The 23541-nt window shown below is 43.9% G+C and overlaps 1 protein-coding gene across 1 annotated transcript in view; it reads right to left on the bottom strand.

Annotated features, from left to right (window-relative positions):
- Positions 1 to 23541, bottom strand: part of CCDC9B (coiled-coil domain containing 9B) — a 126470-nt gene that overhangs the window by 19155 nt on the left and 83774 nt on the right. The window contains exons 7-10 of the mRNA XM_060262346.1: positions 12984 to 13168; positions 10289 to 10344; positions 7904 to 7957; positions 4994 to 5099 (exon numbers count right to left, since the gene is read on the bottom strand). Coding sequence (XP_060118329.1) covers positions 4994 to 5099; positions 7904 to 7957; positions 10289 to 10344; positions 12984 to 13168 — 401 coding nt within the window. The remainder of the gene's footprint in view (positions 1 to 4993; positions 5100 to 7903; positions 7958 to 10288; positions 10345 to 12983; positions 13169 to 23541) is intronic.

A 23541-nucleotide genomic window follows, 5' to 3' on the forward strand; every position in this document is an offset into this window, starting at 1 on the left:
TCCACCTGAATTTTTGTGAATTTTTATAATTTTAGCTAATTTGTGTCCTGTATTAATTTATATTTTGTTTTTAAAGTTTGCTGTACATTGTCCAGAGCCTGGAATGAGCCAGGATAGGGTGATTAATCAAGCTCAAACAACAACAACAACAACAATAATAATTTAATTTGCTGTTTTTTAAACAATAACTCTAAAATTAAAAAAAGGAAATGACAATAAGTGTGATATGTAACTGTAAATGTATAATCAGATCACATCTAATAAGCTACAAAAGTCCAACAATGTTTTGGAATAAACTTCATTTTCTCTCTGTAACAAATACTAGCCATCTTATGTATGAAATGTCTCCACTGTGGCTATAGTGCTACTATAGAAATTGCGGCATTGTATGGTTCTGAATAGGGTTACACCCCTCCAAGCTCAATGACTTCAATGGACTTGTTACAACTTGCTAGACAAGTGAAGAGGGGTGTAAAGATATATTTTTACAGTTTTTCTCTGTTTAGACTAGACAATGGGATTTGAAGAAGTTCCTTAGGAAGCACTCGTTCTTCAAGAGGGACTTCTGTTTTCAGCCCTGTGCAAAGAATCCGTTGCTTTCATTATACTAGTTCTTTATCAGGGGATTTGTGAATGAGCATGCCAGCTGAACTCCGAACAAAACTGCTGTTTTAATCTTTCACAAAATTAAATATTAGTAATGTACTAAACTACCGTTAAAATGAAAATGTCAATCAACATGAATTTGGTTACAGGAAATGTGAGAAGGAACCCCCATCTCCCACCTTCTTGATCAGACCTGCTGCTCAAGGGCTCTGAGAAAGACAAAGACACTGAAGGTTACAGTTGAACTCATATTCTCAGTGCAATTAAGCCAGAGCAAATGTAATTTGTTTGTTTCATTCAGCTTCTTAAAGTCATGGCTTTGGAAGATTTAAGGGTATTTGCTTGAATGATACGGACTGTTCTTGAAAAAGCTAGTTATCCACTGTATCCCACAGATGCAATAGAACTGGTAGGCACAAAGCTGCCTTGGCATGAGGAAGGGGTCTCTCAGGGATGATCAGGCCAAGGCCTCAGCAAGCCCATGGGATCTTTTTGGGTGGCTGAGGCCAAGGGTGACGTTGCCAGCATGTGATCTGGTTGCCTTAGGAACATAGGGAGCCAAAGGAGCAGGCTATGAATTTTCCTTGCCTGTTAAGAATAGAGGCTTTGCTCAGTAGCTCCTATGCTATTGAGAAATCCTGGCAAAGCAAGCTGTGATGGAAAAGGAAGCAAGAGAGAGGGAGAAGGAAGCAGATGACAGCCAGTTGCTCAGGGGCCTGATAGGAGCCCTCCGAGGGCCTGATTCGACCCCTGGGCCACATCTTTGACACCCCTGGACTAAAATATCCTGTCTCTTTAACAGAGTTTTAATGTGTAGAAATGGGCAATTGAAGCTCTTCATGGCATGGAGCTAAATAACTACACCTGGTAATTATTGCTGGTCAAACTAACATTATAGAGATAGCTAGAGGGATCAGTTTAAAGGATGGCAACCATACATTGGGAGCATTAAAATGGTAGCATCAGCATCTACCATCTGAAGTAGTGTTGCCAGCTCTCAGTTGGGAAATACCAAGAGATGTGGAGTTGGAGGAGGATATAGTTTGGGGCATAATACCATAAAGTCCAACTTTCAAAGTAGCCATTTTCTCCAGGTGAACTGATCTCTGTCACCTGGAGATCAGTTGTAATAGTTGGAGATCTCTACCCACCACCTGGTGGTTAGTTATTTTTCACGGTGATTTATCTCTTTGGTTGTACCAGAGAGATTGGCAACTTTAGTCTGAAGTAGGGTTTACAGTAGAGATGCTAGATCCCCTAGTTGGGGTAGGGGTCTCTCACTGCAGGGCCCCACCTCTCCATTGCCAGCCAGTTGACTGGTGGGGGGTAATTACCTCCTCCAAAGGGAGGAACACTTGGCATGCCTACATGACTCAGAAATGACATAGACTGTTTTCGCACACAGCTCACCTCGCAGTCACAATCCTGTTCCCTCTGCAGCGTCTGGTCAGATTTCCCACCATCTGCGCCGAAGTTACAGGAAGTGCCGCAGCTTTTGCATAGCAAACATAAACCGCTAAAACCCAGTTTACGTTTGCTACGCAAAAGCCGTGGCACTTCCTGTAACTCTGGCGCAGATGGTGGGAAATCAGACACTGCGGAGGAAACAGGATTGTGACTGCGAGGTAAGCTGTGTGCGAAAAAGGTTATAGTCATGTCAGTGATGTTGGGAGCAATTTTCTGGTTTTGGGGCAAAATCTCTATGGTATAAGCTAATTCTAACAGAGTTTTGCCCCAAAACCAGAATGTCACCTCCCACAATCCCTGATGTGTCTGTCATTTCTGGATCATGTTGGCACATTGCTGAAATGCCGGACATTCCTCCCTGCTCCTGTTAAGTGCACCCCCATCCCCTACTGGCTGCTTGGAGGGACTTGGCAACCTTAGTGGCCAGCAATCAGTGGGACACTTCATATTATGGTATAATATGAAAAGGTGTAAGGGGAAAGAGCTCTGTGCCAGCATTTTAAAATTACAGTAAAATGGCAATTGCAAACTCATGGCAGTCATGTGTTCTCGATCACATTTAGTTAAGCTCTCAGAGTCTTTGGTGGGATCAGGTAGTTATCCAGTTTGTTTCTGGTGCCTTTGGGGAGAGACAGCACCAGTGGGACATGTCACAATTGTAGAGGTTTTCTGACCTCACAGGGGCCAATCAGATGGAATAAGGAAGTCTCCTTCACAGCAGTATAAAAAATCATTGATCTGATCAGTAGGTGGCAGAAAAGAACTAAACTGACCTTTTGTCTGAATTTTGCAGACACTGTAAAACCCAAATAACTATTTTAAAACTTTAGGCTGTTCAAGTAACACAAAAACAAAAAGGAAAAGTTGTGTAGATTAAAAATAAATTTCTAGTTATTCCGCAATTATTTTTTCCCAACATGACCCACAAACAGTCTCTCTTCTTCTAGCACCTATTGAATTCAATCATAGGGTTGTTTTCAGTAAATAGACCAAGAAATGAAACAATGTTGCTAAGCACACACTCAGCTGAGTTCTCATACTGTGTACCAAAAGCATGCTTATGACGTATCTTTGGGAACTGGTAGACAAGGGTGTATTATATTACTTATCTGACTGTTGTTTATTATGACATACACATATGTGGACTAGAGCCTACTTCATCAGCTGTATGCTGTTATTGTCAATTGGCAGAAATGTGTATATATACAGGTGTAGAGAAAAATGTAAACAAAGCAACCAAAAAGCCATAAAATGGAAGAATTATGCCTTTTGGACACTTTATAATTTGTTTCTGCACACCTACGTGTATATATCTCTGCCAACTATGAATTTTGCATTTGATGCACTTGATGATGTGGACTTTAAGAAACCAAAATTTAAGCTGAAACAATTGGTCTTTAAGGTCTCACAGAACTCTTTGTTGTAAAAGACAAATACAGCTGCCTGTACTTAGATTTTTTTTTAAAAAAAATACACAATAGAAATTAATGTATACTTTTTTCTATTGCAAAGAAATGTATGTATTAATTTTGTATAAGAAATGTCACCATATAGTGACTTTGCCCTATGTTTAGTGATCAAATAGATTTATGAACACTGCTGATCAAGCACAACATTCCTGTTCCCCTTCAGAACTGGGAAACCTATTTAAACAAACCCAAAACTTGATCTGTGTTATTGGTTCTTAGGGCCAAGCTAAACATTACATTAACATTGTTAAAGAGCTGACCCATCTCTTAAAACGCATGTCTGTTTCAATCTCACAGAAAGCCGAATCAGTCAATCTAAATCTTAAATACAGCTATAACAGCACCCGCCTCACGGTCCCACTGGATCACTTTTATGTGCTATGGCTACCCCAGCCCCTCTTTTTCCTCAGTTCTTCCTTTTGAAACTTTTCCCTTTCTCTGGACTATAGAACTCAAGGGGTGGGTATGATATGGATTTCACTCTTCTAGTCTCTTTGGGGGTTTTGCTTTCAGATGGATGTGTAGTTCAATTTGTAGGGGACCAGAGCAGCTTTGATAGTTTTCCCAAATTATAGGCACCAGAGAACTTTAACGTAAACCACAGATATTTATTTTAAACACAAAGTCTTAAACTGGGGATATGGGTGATATATACACAGGCTATAATGTATCTCACACAGTTAACAAGTCGCTCAGTAGTTTCAGGCTTTAAAATATCTTTTCCTTCTTAGGTCTCTCAGGTTCACAGTTTATATATAATACACTCTCCACCACTAGCACAGGCTGGCCTCTTGGGTATACTGTGCCAAGTCTCTCAAGTCGACTGGAGCCTCTACTCCCAGCCCTTCAAACTTTTAGACCCACGTATATTCCCTCAACCACCTCTCTAGCTCTTAAGAGATGTAAATATGTGTCTGTGACCGCTCAGGTCTTCACGGTGACTCTCCTTTTAGTCACACACAGCCCCTTGGCTGTTTTTATAGAGTTAGCAGTGAGCTTTGCTTCTCTCCTCAGCCACTGTCTCAGCTCTCTCAAAGACCAACTCTCTTCGACTCTGTCAGCCACTAACTCTCTCCGGCTCTGTCAGGCACTAACTGACTCTCCTCAGATTCTGTCAGACCACTAACTGACTCCCTCAGCCGTTAACTGACAATCTTACACTGAGAGTTCCGAGCACTCTGGCCCCCACCCTCAGGTCACCTGACAGGGGCTCTACGCATCCTTGGTTTTCTTTGGTTTTCTGTTAACCCATACCTTACCGTATGGTTCCCAAACATGTACTTTCTCTACTAATATTCCAGTTTTAATACTGATGATTCAACACACCATTATCTAAACAAGCAACATATCATGGAACTCCATTCTATAGTGGATACCACATTTCTTATCCAAAGAAAGGTAGAGAATATATCCAAGATGCAATGATGGCCCTTCTATATCCTCCCTCTTACCGTCTGGCTCTGCCTGTCAATCGGTCCTTTCCTCTGACGTTACTGCTCATTACTGGCAATGTTCTGGAAGCAGACTCACTGGTGCCCATTCTGTATGGTCTTCCACCTGAAAAACAGAGCATATGCAGAACCGGCGTCTAGCCAGCATCAGTCCAGGTCTAAGAGGCCTAACTTAGAGCTTTGAGCTCTGTGTTTAAAGCAGAGCCCAGTAGTACTAAGAGCCTGACTAGGAGGCTGATTATCTTATTCATGTCTAGAGCTGGGAGGCTCAATAAACCTCTAGAACGCTAGAGAGACAAGGGCCACATCTGCATATTGTTGGATATTGTGCAGAACAGAAAGTATTTGCTCCCACATTTTCCTACTTAGAACAATTCAGACATAAATTATCACAACAGTGCAACATCCAGGGATGTGTGGATGCAGCCAAGGAATTCTGCTGAAGAATATGAAAATGTCAGTTTTCAAAGTCACATTAGGTGCTATTGTGTCAGCTCAATAGCAGTCCCTCCAATGGAGTGGCATTTCTGTTTGCAGAAGAGGGGAGGGTGATATTTCTTCATGTCCTGTCTTCTTCAGCCAGGTCAAATTGGGTCTCCTCTAGAGTACAGCCCTCAAGCCTGGATAGCAAGGCTTGAGCATTGGTGGGACCTGGAACACAGGCTTGTGCCTACTGGGCTGGTTGATCCAGCAAGCTCCCCCTCCCAGTCCAAGTCTTAAATAGGCTGAGATGACAGCAGCTCCACCTGCTCTGGAAGCAGCACCTGGGACTCATTTTGTCCAGACTTCACTGGGACCAGATTTCTGTAAAGGATTATACCCACCATGATCAGGCACAGGAGGCAAGCACAGGCTGCAAAATGTCTTCACTGGGCTATCTTGGCATGACCCATTCCTGCTACCATTCTTGCTTGGAGGAGGCAGATTCAGTTGGGCTTGTGGACCTGGTCCCAAACTGGCACTTAGTTGCCATAGGACCTGGGAGAGGGGAGCAGAGGGAAACTCTGGTGCAAGATCTCCAACTGCAGAGTCCTCAGGGGCTACTTCTGAAGAAGTGGACAGGGGTACCTACCCTGCAAGGGTCTCTCAGAGTTTCCTGCTGTCCCCCAGGCCATTTTTCTGGCTCCTCCTCAAGGGCTTCTGAGTCAAGAGTTCAGGGCCAGCTCAGTGGGGGTCATGACACTTCCCTCCTGCTACTAACTCCCACTCTGTGCTCCACACCAGTATGTACCTTTCTATTCTACTCAGAACAGTAGAGTACATATCAGCATTTAATGCCTTCCTCCAACCTAAGAACACTAGGGTTGCCAAGTCTAATTCAAGAAATATCTGGGGACTTTGGGGGTGGAGCCAGGAGACTTTGGGGGTGGAGCCAGGAGACATTAGGGGTAGAGCCAAGATCAAGGCTGTGACAAGCATAATTGAACTCCAAAGGGAGTTCTGGCCATCACATTTAAAGGGACGACACACCTTTTCAATTCCTTCCTTCCATAGGAAATAATGAAGGATAGGGGCACCTTCTTTTGGGGCTTATAGAATTGGACCCCCTGGTCCAATCTTTTTGAAACTTGGGAGGTTTTGGGGGGAGAGGCACTAGATGCTATACTGAAAATTTGGTGCCTCTACCCCAAAAAACAGCTCCCCCAGAGCCCCAGATACCTGCGGATCAATTCTCCATGATTTTCTATGGGAATAAATCTCCATAGGGAATAATAGAGTTCCCAGCAGGCATTTCCCTCCCCTCCCCCCGCTTTCTGATGACCCTGAAGCGGGGGGAGGGCTTCCAAACCAGGGGATCCCCTGCCCCCACCTGGGGATTGGCAACCTTAAAGAACACTCCCTGAAACTTAAGTGGCTCTTCTTGCAGAGCAAGAGCCAGTTAACGTGAAGGAAATAACCTTAGGCTGGAGAAAGGATCTGAACTTTGTTGAACAGTGTAGTAGGAAACAGGGAATTGTTCCTAGGAGGTCTGCTGACTTAGATAAGAACAATTTTCAAGGGCACTTAAAATTGTGAAGGGAGGAGAAAAGGGTATAATTTTCTTCCAACTCCACTTTACTTGCTGTGCTTAGGACCCAAGCCTTGGTGTTTCTGTTTCCACTGCATTTCTTGACATTCAGCATTCTGTTAGTCACCTTGAGAATTTGGTCTCTCTTCACTGTAACAAATATCCCTCCTCAAACAGCAATGTTACAGGAAAGTGCAGGAAATAGTTAAGTGGCAGGAATACTGCCATGGAAGAGGAATGCAAGCCTAAACCCACAAATATATCAGCTACGACCCGTTGACAGGCTGAAAAATAAAATGATCTCCAGGGCCAGAATAATGGGTATGTTAGGGTTGCCAGGTCCCCGCTTGGGGCAGGGGATTCCCTGCTCTGAGGCCCCTCCCCCAGCACCTATCAGATGGCCAGCTGTGGACTTACAGCCAGAAAAACTAGACCTAGGCCTGCATCACTGACAACATGGCAATGCCACTTCTGGTGTGCAGGAGAAGTGACATCATGTTACTGGGCACACTGGGATGCTCTGGTATTTGGACAAAAATTCTACAGTAAAAATGACTACTATAGCATTTTGCCCAAATACCAGAGTGTCTCCAGCAACATGATGATGTCACTTCCAGTGCATGCTGGAAGTGATGTCACTGTGTTGCCTGCTCCACAGGCCCAGGCCTGGTTTACTTGGAAAACCTATTGGTAAGTGACCCACCACCAATGTCAGTTGCCAGGAGTACCTGGAAACCTCGCATGCAACTCTGGACCTGGAATCATAGGCAAAAATAATTGGAGCAAAAAAGTCCTCTCTTAGCAATGTATTTGTGAATCTCTCGATAGTTCATTGGTGTAATAAATCAGTTTTTACAATATAACTGAATTCAGCTAAAAGACTATTCCTGGGTCCTACTCACTTTTTCCTTCAGAGGGCAATGATCGGTGCTGGGACTTCCTGACATTTCTTGTACCTGAAAATACAAAGTATAAAGATTAGTAATATTAGTAGGACCCCCTGTTCTCCAACAGCATAGCACTAATTGCCTGGAAATGAGACACTTGGTAGCTCCAATATCTGATGGTTGAAAATACATAAATCTGTGTTGAGTGCACTGAGAAAGTGGTTTATAGAATAGCAGGGCCGGCGCGTGGGAGTAGACCAACTAGGCGGCCGCCTGGGGCGCCACAGGCCTGGGGGCGCCAAAAGGGCTTTGAGTGCGGCCACTGTCTCCAACCTCGTCAAGGCTTCGGCGAGGTTGGGGGGGTGGGGAGCAAGTGCGCTCAGAACCAGTGGCTCTCAGCATGCCCACTGTCTTCCGGCTCTTGTCGAGGCCTTGCAAGCCTTGGCAAGGTCGGGGGGGGGGTGCCCGGCTCTCTCCTGCTGCAAAGCAGGAGAGGGAAGAGAACAGGGGGGCCTGCCCGCGCAGCCTGATGATGTCATTGTGACATTGTTGGGCCACGCGTGCTGTGTGTGCAAAAGTCTATAAAAAAGAAAAAATGTGGGTGGGAGACAGATTTCGGCTGGGGGCCCTATAAACCTCAGCACTGGGTCTGTAGAATAGCAGTGAGCAATGAAAGTGAACAGCATGGTAGTATTTGTGCACAAACTGAAACCTCCAACTTTTCATATAATATTACCTTTACATATGTTTGGCTCAAAGTCTGAACACTGTCCCTTATTTGCTCAGCAGTGTGTTCTAAATATCATGTTTTCACATTTCAGCAGAAACGAAGTTCTGAGACAGACCACAATCAGAAGACTATTGTTTTTTATGTTTCCTAAATCATGATGGTTTACAGGATTTCTATCTTGCCATTTCATAATAAAATGAATCAGGATGGCTTATAAATAAAAATCAAAACAATGAAAAGCTACAATATACAAATTAAAAGCCTAAAACACTGTCTAATCCATCAATTGCAGCTGGTATAAGTGTGCAAAGAGGGTGTGCATAGGAAGCTACCCCTTGTAAAGCCATCTCCCAGGAAGGGGATGGGAGCTAATCTGATGGGGCCTCTTGCTGGGCCATCGGAAACCCATCCCAACAGCGGCCATATGTTCCCTCCTCCTACCGCTATAAGGTGATCTGGGCACCAAAGGCCTCTGTGGCTACTGTATCATACCCTAACTCCTATAGGAGAGGTAAGTCCAGGCCTCCCTCTGTTGTCCCCTACAACTTTTCCATCAGTTGGAGAGCTCTAAAGAAGCCCTCCATCTATTTCAGCTGCAGTTTGAGCTCAGCAACTGCTGCAGAACCAGAGGAACTGCCAGTTGGGGAGGGTCATTATTACTAGGGATGGGTACAAACCCAATGGTGATCTAAAGTTTGTCACAAATTTTGGCTGGTTCACGGTTCACAAAGTGATGTCCAGAAACTGAAGAACTGCCACAAACTTCCACAAATTTTGATTCAGTTTGTGGTGGTTTGTGAAGAGCAAAAAGCAGAGTTTAAACAGCTGCTTTCTGCTCTCTTGGCTTTTTGCAGGGAGCAGAAAGCAGGGGTTTAAATGGTGCATGAGTTTGGTTTGTGAACCAGTGTATTGGTTCGTGGTTCAGTTCATGGTTCAGTCACAAACCACAAACCGAAGCATGAAAATGCCCGTCCCTATGCAAACAGTGGTGACACTGTTTGCACAGGAAGTTCTGGAGGATTACTCAAAGGGATCCAGATCAGCATAAATGAGATCCAAATAATAGTTATGCTTTAATTCACCTTCCTTTTTACAGTTCCAAGTCATTGGCCACACTACTTCAAATCTGAGATCACACTGGAAAGCCCGACTGAAGTGGGATTTGCCTTAGCTCCTGCTTGCTAAAACTGCCTCACTCTTTTAATTTGAAAGGTGTGGGCACAGGGCTCACAACTCACTTTGAAGACATGAAGAAGTGAATTGGGAGTTATGGTGGAGGTTCTGTCTCCATTAGCTATTTTTATGTTCTAGCTGGGTTTTTAATGTTGGGTTTTTAATGTTTTTTTAACTCATGTTTCACTTTGTTGGGCACCTCAAGCAGGTTCTCTGGAAAGGTGGCACAGAACCTTTCCAAACAAGTAAGTCCAAATGACTTCTGTAATTATCACTTCTGAACTTTCATCACAGGTTAGTCTTCTCTGCAGATAAATGTCTGTATTGTTATTCCCCTATATATATCTTGAAGCATATGATATTTGAAAGATACTTTTCACACAAAAAAAATCCCTTACAACAACATTTTAAGCATTCTGACTGAATGAACCAAAGCAAAAAAGTGCTGAGATTTGCATGCTTTCACAACTGACAGAAACATATTTAGGTTTATTGACCTTTCTTACTGTGGACATAATCCAAAGCTATTTCTTCATCCTTTGTATCTTCAAACCTGCAAGTAAAAACAACAACAATGCAGGTATGAAACAACTGAAAAACTGTACTGGGGAAAAAATCTGTCCATGATTACATGATTACAGACCAACAGACGTAATTATGGTTTTTAAAATATAGGAAGTGAACTGAAATGGAAGCAAAATGCTTTGAGCAAAAGAGTATGTACAGGTAACGTGGGGAAAGGGGCAAAGGTTTGGGTCACCTCACCTCACCTGCACACATCATTTTAACTGAAAAACAGAGCCCACCCTAGGTTAAATATATGAATAAATACATATTGAGTCCCTGTAACATCCAGTTTGGTCCTCAAGTATTGAATCAAATATGCCTCAATATACCACTCCATATGGCTAGCAATGGGCTACTCAAATCTGCTTCAAATTGTATGCAGTAAACGAAAGGCACTTTCCTGTGCCTTTAGAATGTTTCTCCTTGAAAAAACAATCAACCAGCCTTGTGGCAATATGTTGTTGAAGGCTTGTAGTCATCATATTTTTTGTGTTTAGAATTGCTAGGAAATCATGCTGTAGAAATTGTCTGTAGAAGAGCCTTGCTGAATCCAACCCAAGATCCATATTAGAGTTGCCAATCCCCAGGTGGGGATAGGGGATCCCCTGCTTTGGAGGCCCTCCCCCCCACTTCAGTGTCATCAGAAAGTGGTGGGGGAGAAGGGAAATGTCTGCCAGACACTCCATTATTCCCTATGGAGGCCAATTCCCATAGGGTATAATGGAGAATTGATCTGTGGGTATCTAGGGTTCTGGGGAGGGGCTATTTTTTGGGTAGATGCACCACATTTTCAGCGTAGCATTCAGTGCTTTCCCCCAAAATACCCTCCAAATTTCAAAAAGATTGTACCAGAGGGTCCAGTTCTATGAGCCCCCAAAGAAGGTGCCCCTATCCTTCATTATTTCCAAGGAAGGAAGGTATTTAAAAGGTCTGCAGTCCCTTTAAATGCAATGGCCAGAACTCCCTTTGGAGTTCAATTATGCTTGTCACAACCTTGCTCCTGGCTGCATCCCCAAAGTCTCCTGGCTGCACCAGATATTCCTTGAATTGGACTTGAACCCTAGTCCATATGGTCCAGCATCCAATAACTGCAATTGGAGGTTTCTTGGTAGCTTATAGTGCACAAAGCCAACAGCCTAGCGCTCTCTCTCTCTCTCTCTCTTTATATTCCGCCCTTTCCCATAAAAGGCTCAAGATGGATTACATATATAATAAAAGCAGTTAAAATCCAACAATAAAATAATAATATACAATCAAACAGCACAACTCAATAAATATAACATAGGCGGAGTGGGCAAATTTTGCAGATTAAAACATAAATATTGGCCCAAATATAATAATCCAGATGGTAAATCATTGTAGGGGAAGACAATAGACAGTACAGGCAGTAGAGGAAGGATGTCCGCTTGCCTCAACCAATATGTTTCCAGCAAGTGGCTCTCAGAAGCATGCTTCCTGTGAATAGTAAAGTTCCACTTACCTATTATTACTAATCATCCTGACTTTAAATAATCAATTTAAAATCCATAGAAGAAAGGACTATCATCACATCTTGTAGGCTTGAATTTCATAAGTTAATTTTGTGTTGTGTGAAAAAGCTGGCCCAGGACTTACTTTCATGGGATTGCCCCAAAATCTTTTACTCGGAATCTAGGCAAGGTGACTTATTACTCTGAGTGTCTCTAATTGAGTTATCTGATACAGAATAATCCATACCCCATTAGAATTACTTGGAATGTGTGCAAGGCATTCACTAACAGAACTGGGTAATCAACTAGATTGGCTCTTGGCCAGCATGAAAGCAGCCATAAATCCAGTGCGTATGCAGGGAGAGCAAAAGAAAGACTACTGGCTCTGGGCCCACCGCCTCCTTCTGTGTAATCATCTGGTCAGCTGCAGGGGCAGCTGCATGGAGGAGGTGGCCATGTGAACTTGCCTACTCTGTGATCAGCTATGTTTCAAAACCAACTCCTGGGCTGATTCCGCACTCACCTTTCTCCGGGGCAGGCTTCTGTTTCTGGGCAGAGCAAGCTAGCAATTTTACACCAGTTGCTCTGCGCCACCATTTCACGCGGGGCAAACCCGTGATTTGCCCCACTGCAGTGTAAACCTTTAATTCAGGTTTACACTGCAGCAGGGCAAATTGCGGGTTTGCCCTGCGCGAAATGGCAGCACGGAGCAACTGGTGCAAAATCGCCAGTTTGATCTGCCCAGAAATGGAAGCCTACCCCAGAGAAAGGTGAGTGCGGAATCAGCCTTTGTCTCCCTCCCTTAAATGTGGGGCTATCATGTGCACAAAGCTATAATGTCTAAATTTCTAAGGGGGACTTTTCTGAACATCTTGAGATGCTTCCTTCCTTTATCAGTTGAATACACCCTGGAATTATAATAGATCCACTGTGGGTCATTCCATTTGAATCATCTGTTGAAGCAGAGAGACTGATATACTATCTTCCTTCTCTAGCAATCACAAGTCACATAAAACTGGCATGAACAGAACCCCAAGAGTATAAGTAGATATATTGCATTCCATCAGCGATCTGCTTCCCAGTAGGATATTGTTCCAACTAGTGACCTCTTTGCAGGCTTCAGCATTCAGAATGTACTAAGTTGGAGGTGACTTACAGACGCTCTGATTTTTCTATGTCCCAAGCCCGTCGCCATTCTCCCCTCGCATTCTTGTGACGTGCCAATCGCTCAAGGTCAATCTGATCCCGCTCCTTCTTCCACTGCACATACTCTGACCTCTCTCTTCTAGGCAAGGTACAGCCCTTGTCTCCTGGACTCTTCTGAGGAGATTTCCCCCTCTCCTAATTGAACAAAAGGGTGACTAATTAATGCAGTGGTACCCCATGGACACCCAGTATTTCAATTGCAACCCTGCACCAACTCTTAACCTCTGTTGGACTGCAGACTAATGTTCTGGTTTGCTTGTTCATTGCGGACCACTGCCACTTCTTATGTTATGGCCACCATATCATATTGGAGGCTGCTTGAATGGCTTCTGAATTAACATTTCTGTACTCAAATGCAACTGTACTTGATGCACAAGGTGAATGAGAATGAAAACACTCTTAGATAACTAAACTTGCTCATGTTCTATGTCACCTAGATCAGGGTCCCCAATTTCATTCATCCTGCGAGCACTTCAAGTTCATACAAGCTTTTCTGCAGTTATCCCAAAAAGGATATTTATGAGGGGCTTGCAACTTTTTACTGGCTGTGTTTCCCATGCCTTTAAAAGCAACCTGTTGTGCAGATACTTAGCCAGTGAACTACTTTCATCCTTTTAAATATCTACAGGAGGAGTTTAACTTTGGTGTCAGACAGCTGTTAAAAGCAGAACCAGAAAAATGGTGCCAAGTTCATAGTACCATCTCTTCCAGTGCTGTTGAGATATACCGCAGTAATCTCCAATAATCTCTTTCTGACCCACACCTCTTACTCTCACTCACTCACACAGAAATCTCATAGAAGGCCACCTGGCTACAACTGGGGGTGCCAACTTTTCATTGGCAGAGCTCCTATGTCTGCAACAACAGTATGATGAACAGAAAAGTTTCATCCCGTAAAAAATGGAAGGAAAGAAAGAAAGAGACAGGGAAAGAAAGAAAGGGAAAGAATGAAATGGAAGGAAAGGAAAAGAAAAGAAAGAACATAAACATAAGAGGAGTCATGTTGGATCAGGCCAGTGGACTATCCAGTCCAAAATTCCCTCATACAATGCCCAAAAAGTACCAAAATGTCCACCAGTGGGGCCAGGGCACTAGAAGCCCTCCCACTGTTGCTTCCCTCCCAGCACCAAGAATACAGACAAAACATCACTTGCAGGGAAAGAAAGAAAGAAAGAAAAAAGGGGGGGCAAGAAAAAAAAGCCCTCCTCACCATCAGATGATCCCAGCCAGCAAAAATTCTGCCCAAGGGTTGTTTGGTAAAAAAAAAAAAAAACAGCTACTGGAATGCCCACTCCCCAGTGCTCCCGGCTGAAAAAAACACACACACCCTTCTTTGCCGGCCAGACCTCCCGGGGAAATCTCCCCAAAAGAACATAGTGCAAGGCACATGAAAGCTCATACCTTGAAGAACACTTCATGGGTCTAAAATGCCAATGGATGCCAGCTTTCTCTCAAACACTGGGAGTGGGGGAGAAGGAAGGAGAGGCAGCCCAGCTCCTCTCTGCACAACACAGAGATGGGGTGGGGCTAGCTTTGCTGGAGGCTGGGCTAGCTTTGGCTTTTCTTGTGACCCAGTAGTGAGGCTTCCGTGGCCCGGTACCGGGTCACGACCCTGCAAATGGGAAACACTGCCCTAGATGTTTGACACTTTACAAGCACCATTCAGTTTCAGGTCCGTTTCAATTAGACTGATTTTGTATAGTAGTTTTCAGACTGGTCTTTGGCTGCATCCCTAGGCCATGCATGGTGGTGGAAAGTGCCATCAAGTTGCAGCCAACTTATGTTGACCCTGCAGGGTGGGTTTCCAAGGCAAGAGACAAACAGAGGTGGTTTGCCATTGCCTGCCTCTGCCTCATGGGCCTGGATGGACTACCTTGGTTGTCTTCCATCCAAATACTGTCCAGGGCTGTCCCTACTTAACTCCCAAGATCTGATGAAACTGGGGTAGCTTGAGCCTTCCAAGTCACTGCAAAATAATTTAATTCTTCAGAACAATCTCTTGTAGAAGAGAGTAATTACTTTAGGTGTGATCTTGTGGACCACAGCTTGTGAATTGGTTACATCTCCTTAGCCAGCATTTCCTTTCAGTCTTTTGTGTTTTTTATTTTCTTTACAATGTGAGCCAATCTTTGGCAGGGACCTGCCCATTTGAAAGCACTGTGCAGCACTTAGTCCACCATTATGTGCTTAACAAACAGACAGTAACAATATAATGAAAGAGGGTCTCTGCACAAGTTCATCTCCTTCTGCTAAGCACACTCTGAAGACAGAGTAATGAACTTGCAATTGCATAACTGGTCTCTTTGTGGTTTACAGAGATGGGTAAGTAATATCTTGTGAAATTTTAATTTACTGCTTAGACTCACTCCCTTATCTCTTTTTTATATATTCCCTATTGACAATAAAGATGCCCTGCTTTAGAGAATTGAGGGCCATGAATTATTTCCTATGTTGTGCAGTTATCGTACAGTAGTTATTTTGTCGAGTCCCAAAAGCTAGAGGCATGTTTGGGGGTACTGTGCCAATGTTTTGGGAAGGAAAAGTCCAGGGTACTAAGTTAAAACAGGAAAACAGATCTCCTCTAGCCTGAGACCTGGTCCACAAATGCAGGGAAATTAGGTAGTGACGGAAAACAATTTGCGTGTGTGTGTGTGTGGGGGGTCACATCACATGCTTAATGTCCCCTCGTTCATAAAGCTTCCTGCAAATCAAATATCTGCACATCGGAGAGTAAGTGGCAATTTTCCATTTACTGGAATTATTACTCCAGAGAAATTTAGAAAAATGTAATCATTTCAAGATGCAGCACTTACATGTAAAAAGTAGTATCAGAACTAGTTCCGCATGTAGGTACTTAGTGCTGAATTAATAAAACACTCAAAGCACACTCCCTTAAGCTGATGAATGCAAATGGCTCAATGTCCATTTGGCTTACTCAGACGCACAAATGATTTGCGCAGGTAATCATTCAAGTGGCTTAGGTATTATTATTACTTAAATCTGTTTTAAATTGCCGACTGTTCAGAGCATTTCATACACATTACAAGAACCCTGAAAGGTAGGTCAATACTGTGATCCTCATACAGCAAATGGTAGGCTGTCCTGTTCCTGCAACAGTGGGTGGCTCAAATTCTCCATCCTGGAAGCCAGCTGCATTTTATTCAAGGGGGCTTACTCCCAGGAAAGTGTTCTTAGGACTGCAGCCTTATCGGCAAGGAAGACCCAGCAAGGCAAAGGACTACACCCAAGGCAGGGCAGCTGAGGGGAAAGATGTGAGCCTGCGAGGGCAAGCTGCAAGTCAAGATTGCTGAAGCAGTAAAGGTGATATCAAGGCAGGGCTAAGGCACACGATGAGAAGTTATGCTAAAGAGCAGCACCAAGGTCCCAGGAACAGGTGGTGGAAAGTGCCATCAGGTCACAGACAACCAGAGGTGGCCCATCCACTAGGTGGCTGCCTAGGACCCAGGCCAGGAGGGGGCACCGGTTTGGGCCCTCTCCCCACCCCTGCCGCCAGGGTGATTGATATTGCTCAGGTGGAGAAGCCCTAGAGTTGGGAAGAGGCCACATATTGCCCAGCCTCCTCCATGGTGCCTGCCTGACCCCTTCTGCTGCCCCCACAGGCAAACCTGGAGAGTAGGGAAGGTGCATGTGGCGGCACAGAGAGGCTGCCTGGCTCCTATTGCTCCACTTCTGCTTCCAGAAGGTGGAGCAACTGCTAGTGAGCGATGCACAGCCTCTCTGCTTCGCCACACGTGCCCTTCCTGCTCTCTGGCTTTGCCTGCAGGGGGCGGGGGAGCATCTAGGGTGCCAGATGCCCTAGGGCCACCCCTGCTGCAGCCAACTTCTGGCAACCCCCAAAGGCAAGAGACACAGAGGTGGTTTGCCATTGCCTGCCTCTGCACAGCCATCCTGGATTTCCTTGATGGTCTCTCATCCAAATACTAACTAGAGCTGACCCCACTTAGCTTCTGAGATATGACAAGGTCAAGCTAGCCTGGGCCATCCAAGTCAGGGCCCAGGGAACTACTGAAGGGCTTTGTAGTTGGTCCTGCAGCACCTGCATTCTCTGGGCTTGGGATCTAGGGGGTAATTGTCAGAGATTCCAAGCTGAGGGACCACAGCAGGTTACAATGGGAGTAACTCTAGCTTCCAACATTCAAAAAGGACCCAGGAGTGTCATTGTCCTAGTGGCTGTCCTAGAATCTCCCATGGGGAATGTTCATTTCTCCTACCTCTCTTCAAAGTAGTAGAAACTGGGGAACATGAGTTTTTCAGTCAGGCTCTAGAAAATCATGAGAGAGAGAGGGGGCGCTGCACTAAGGCCATTGCATAGTCACGGCTCAGATGAGATTTGAACCAGGACCTTCTTAGTTCACAGCTCAAGGTCTTAACTGTTATATTACACTGGCTATCAATATACAACAATCTACATATAAATGCGAGTGCATGGCTGTGTACCTAATACTATAAGTGCAGGGTACTCAGAGCATGCTGCAGAACCATCATACAGCTCACGTCAAATAATGCTCTTTGAGCAGGAAAGTGCTTGCTTGCACTGCCAGGGGCCCTCCTGAGCTATTGTTCCATCCTGTGTTGTAACACTGAGTGCTGGTCTTGCTTGAATATTTAAGATCTTAACAGAAAAAAGGGCTGCTTAGGGAAAGGCTGCATTTGAGAACAATGCTATCAACACAGCAAGATTTTAGCACAGTCCACCAGAGGTTGGAGCCCACCATCAGTTTTCCGGTATCAAGTTAGACCCCCTAGTGGAGAGTTGAATATACACCAAGTCCTATGACGTTTATTGTCTGTGGGTAATTCGCCGTTTCATATTTCTCCCTTTCAAATACAGCCACCCCCACCTTTTTCCCAAACAGAATTAATCTCCTTGGCATTTTGCTGCAGATCAAAATAGACAAGGAAAATTAGAGACTGAGAAACCTGTTGCCAAGGAGACACACCTGTGTGGGTGGGCAAAGGAGGGAAGGAACAACAAATTCTTTACTTCTGTACCACCAAAGGGAGTTGAAGCAACTGACAAGCCCATCCACATGTGGGTGGAGTAACAAAAGGTTAGTACTCCTAATGTGGGAGACTGGAAAAGGCCTATTGGAAGCCTTGGTTCTTCGTGCCTCAAAGAAGGGCTAGTTCAAAGACACCCCCCAAAAGATTTAGTTCTGCCCTCTTCCTAATCACTTTCCCTAACTACACACCTTGCCTGCCAGCAGGGCCTACTGTAAGCTCCAAGAGGATTGGTTACATTAGGGGTGTGTGGCCTAATATGCAAAGGAGTTCCTGCTACAAAAAAAGCCCTGCTTGCTAAACATATGAGTTCTGTGCTATAGAAGGCAGCACAAGCAGGCCTCGGATTCAGCAGGAGCTCACAGGAGCAGAGCTCCTGAACCTTTCTGAGAGTTCCACCTCCTCCTTCCCTCCTTGTCCATTGAATAGTAAGTGCAGCTGCATAACAATCCATGGATGAGCTCCACCACCTATTTTTCTAAAAGCAACCCCTGAGCACAAGTAATAAGAGATATATTCATAACAGAAAAGCTCTGAGGGCAATGGACTATTATGTGTATGAAATGCGCATAACATACCCAGAACTTAACTATTAAATTAAAAACAACAGGAAATTCATATTTCCTATTTCCTAGTTTATTACAAAGGAGCCCAACTGTAGGCATTTCGTATTCGTTTTTGAACTCAAGGGAGATATCCTGGATTTGGCCAGAAGAAAAGAATCTTTTTAGTTTACTTTTATTTCTTACAAAGAGACATAGAACCCAACCACCCTCCATGCTGTGAATAATCCTGTAATATAATCTTTATAAATACATGAAATATGGCTTAAATGAACATTTGTTTTGATGAACCCCTATTTACATCAATTATTTGTAATAGTATTCCTAAACAGGAAGGATCATGCTACTGTTTTAATTGCTTGATTATATACTAACAGCTTTAAAGATGTTTCAAAATATTGACTTTTTAAATGAGAAACTTGTGGTGAGAATAGGAAGTGTTGATCTCTGTTCTAGCAATATTACTTGATAGAGATATGTGATAATGGAATGGGTTAGTGGAAAAATCAGGTAGAAAATATATAAAAGATAATTCTAAGTCTTGGATAACAGTTACCTCGTATGGCAATATTGGAAAATAAAACTGTTTCTTATAATGATATTATCTGGAAGACTAAAGTTGCTGCTGAACAGAAGTTTATGGCCAGCCCACATGAAATTTGGGAGAGTCACAATAAAATCTGCTGGTTCTGTTTTGCTTAGGGCCTGATGGAAAACAGCAATATAAGGAAATAGGGGAGAGGGTGTTAAACATTTTTTGCCCATACCGTATTCCTAATCTAACAGTGCAACCCTAAAAAGTATAATACTCTTCTAAGTCCAGTGACTTTGAAGGGTTTAACTCTGCATAGGATGGTACTGTAAATGAAGCATATGCACATCTGTTATCCCCAAAGAACACTGTATTTTGCTTTCTGTTGGGACAATAACAGCCTTGGAGGATCATTTACATAACAAACAGCCCTGGGGGGTGAAGTGTTAAAGCCCACTATCTGCCAGCAGTTCTCCATTGATCAAAATTGGATTTCCCAGCACTTCCAAGTAAAATTAGATTTGTTGGGAGATTCTTTCAAATCTCATAAAGTTTGGCCCTTACCATAGACTAAGATTTTTTTTTCAAGTATCTCAATGACTGAGTAGACATTTACCCAAGAAATCACATATTATATATCACCAACCTGGAGGAAGGGAAATCACTTTAAAGTTCCTGACAGGTAGCATTAAGTGATCAGTTCAGCTGGCTTTGAGAAAGTTGTATTTAATACAACAAAACAAATATTGATCCTGTGGGGTCACATCAAGGAAAATATTTGGGGCATCATGTGTTAATAACTGAAGGGAAAGCAGCCTGGTATAGCCTGATCTCATCAGATCTTAAAAGTTATGCAGGGTCAGTACTTGGAAGGGAGACCACTGAGGAAGACTCCGCAGAGGAAGGCAATGGCAAACCACCTCTGCTTCTCACTTGCCTTGAAAGCCCCTTGCTGGGGTCACCATAAATTGACTGGGACTGGACATCACTTTACACACACACACACACACCATGTGTTAATTATACCAATTATTGTTCCCAAGTGGAAAATGAAAGCTCTGCCTGTGGAACAGTGGACAAGGCAAACATGGAATCTATTGTAGGTGATGAATGGTAATCATGTGGTAGGATTTAAATAAGTGAGTCTGAGAAAGAACATTGTTACACATTACTGATATATTTTTGCCTCTTTTTGAAATGGAATAGACATTCAAAAAATTACAGGACATGACCCTTATAGACATATTGAATTATCTTGTTTCATTTGTGAGAACAGAAAAACTGTAATGCAGGAGTGTCAAACATCTGGCCACTGGGCCAAACCAGCCCACCCAGGGCTTCAATCAAGCCCATGGAGCTCTCTTCTCCCCCCCACCCCATCCTCACCCTTTGAAGCTCAGAGGCTACTGATGTTCCCAGCTCCTTCTTCCTTCTTTTTGCAGAGGCTAAAGCAGAAAGCAAAGCTGCAAAGAAAATGTGGACTGGATTTTAATTCAGGCCTCTGGGCACAGCAGACCTGAATGGAAAATCCACTCCATATTTTCCTTGTAACTTTGTGTGTGTGTTTCAATGGAGTGGAGCTCGGTTTAACTTCCCAGGATTCCAGCAAACCTAGTATTGATGCTTTGTCTCTGTTCAGTAGACATGAGAACTAGTACCTAGTGAGTAACTTTGGAATCTACAGCAAAAGGAGGATATTACACTGGAGAGCCATTGCTAATCTGAATAGACCGGGGGGGGGGTGGCGAAGAAGCTTGCAATGCCCCACCATTTCATGTTTCCTCAGGTTGAGAGCATTTTAATTTTTTTAGTTTCTGCTGTGATCCTTGTGCTTTCTCTTGATGTTTTATTTTTAAAATTGCATTGCAATATCCCACTATTTCCCCACCTTTCCGTTTTAGACAAAATATTGCAAGAGTTTTAAGCATGTTTGTATTTTAAGTTTAAAAATGATATATTTAATTGTGTTGGCCTGTGTCCTCTATAAAGTCTATATCTCTGCTATCTGGCATTACATTTTGGGACACAAATGGCTCGGCTCCACAAAGTCCCATTTATGTCAGATCCGGCCCTCCTAACAAGTGAGTTTGATGCCCCTGGTAATGTATATTATTTGTTTCTGACTTTGATGCGTGACAATTATTGGATTTCATGCTGTTTAATAGTGACTATGTATTCCACTGCAACTGACCCTTCCTGCAAGGAGCTCAGAGTAACTAGGAAAAGAGTCACTCCAAAACCTTTATGGGTGGGCTGGGATTTGTGCCCAGGTCTCTTTCATCCATTGACACTGGTCTATAACACTGTTGTGTTTGCTCTCCTGTATGAGCAGACCCTGCCTTTACCATGGGTGACACTGGCATAGGGTTGTCAAGTCCAATTCAAGAAATATCTGGGGACTTTGGGGGTGGAGCCAGGAGACTTTGGGGGTGGAGCTAGGAAACATTAGGGCTGGAGCCAAGATCAAGGCCGTGGCAAGCATCATTGAACTCCAAAGGGAGTTCTGGCCATCACATTTAAAGGGACGGCACACCTTTTCAGTGCCTTCCTTCCATAGGAAATAAAGAAGGATAGGGGCACCTTCTTTTGGGGCTCATAGTATTGGACCCCCTCGTTCAATCTTTTTGAAACTTTGGAAGTATTTTGGGGAGAGGCACTGCATGCTATACTGAAAATTTGGTGCCTCTACCCCAAAAAACAGCCCCCCCAGAGCCCCAAATACCCACAGATCAATTCTCCATGATTTTCTATGGGAATAAATCTCCATAGGGAATAATAGAGTTCCCAGCAGACATTTCCCTCCCCTCCCCCCGCTTTCTGATGACCCTGAAGCGGGGGGGAGGGTCTCCAAACCGGGGGATCCCCTGCCCCCACCTGGGGATTGGCAACCCTACACTGGCAGTTCTTCCCCTTGTCTATGCAGCTGTGCCAGAATTATTTGATTCCAACCTTGGTGCTTTTACACAACATTGCCACACAGCATGATACTCGAATCAAAGCTATAAAAAGGGACTTAGGCCTTTGCCTAAGCTCTGTATGGACAGCCAACCAAAGAGTGAGCAAGAGATGCTTCAGCCTGAACCAGTCCCTAGACAATCGGCATGATTGGTGGGGATCAGACGAGGCAGGGATATTGCTGTTGGTTGCATTGCACAATAAGCATAAGAGTTCCCCAGGGAAAGTATGCTGTTCTTTCTTGATTGACTGTGCACAGTTTCCAGGATTTTCCCACTCCCTTGGGTGTAGAATGGGGGTAAAGCGAAAATATGTGGCTCATTGTCAATAAGATGTTTGCAGAACATGGTCTATTAAACTTCAGTTTAAAAAATGGACTTGTTTATGGACAAGCCACCTATATCACTTGTTTATGGACAAGCCATGTTCAGGAAGGCATTTTTCTAAAGTGAACAGGGTTGTAGTTATTATTACTTGTGAAATTCTAGGCAGTCTTCATTGCACTATTCATGTTAAAGTATCCTTTTTGTTGCATTATTCTCCAGTTCTTTATTCTATTTTATTTTAGGTATTACAAGTGTATTCTCTAACTCTGCAATTCCACTTTCTGCACTGTTTGTTGTGTACACACTCCTGTTTCCATGGCATTACTTCTAACTGTGTGTTCTGCTTCAGGGCTCAATGTGAAAGACGGACTATAAACAAAGTAAATCAATACATAAAATCTGCTGGCTGGTATGGGATGCGAGACCTGGGCTGCTCCTTACTAGTGGCCCACACTTTTGCCCAAATCAAGTGAAGAGGACCAGTGCAGGGAAACGTTTACCATTCCAACCTCAGGCTCTGCTTTGCTCTGCTCAGCCACAGCTGTGCCTCCTGGGCCACAAGGGAGCAAGATCAGGCAGCCTCCTGCTGCTCAGTGGGGCGGCAGCTGGGACTGATGCTAAGGAGCTCAGCTGTGCTCTCCTAATGAATTGCATCACGAAGGAAGGGAAGCTGATTCAATTTGTGCTCTGTTCATTAAGAGCGCTCACCCACTCAAGGGAGCCAGGCCTTCCTCTGGGGGCCTCTGCTGAGCAGCTTGCCGCCCTGGGCCAGTGCAAAATCACCATCTTGCATTCTGAGCATGGCATGTTTTTGTTTTGTTTTTCTTCATGGACACCAGCACTTAACAGCCTCTAGTTCAACAGCCTCCCCTGCAAGAGTTCACGGAAGCTGGGAGAGTGAATCACTCGTGACAGATCTTAGTCACATGGCTCGATGGAGCTATTAAATAATTCCAATTCGGTGCAACGAGGGCAACAAAAGTCTGCACAGAACAGGCACCACAGATTTTTGTTTTAATGCCACTGAGCAACTGATGGTTCCCAAATCTTTTAAACGTCAAGGGAAGTATGGTGGCCATTGTATTCCAAAAGAAGTGGGAGACGAGCCCT

Source organism: Heteronotia binoei, chromosome 21 (genome assembly GCF_032191835.1).
Source record: "Heteronotia binoei isolate CCM8104 ecotype False Entrance Well chromosome 21, APGP_CSIRO_Hbin_v1, whole genome shotgun sequence".
NCBI lineage: Eukaryota > Metazoa > Chordata > Lepidosauria > Squamata > Gekkonidae > Heteronotia > Heteronotia binoei.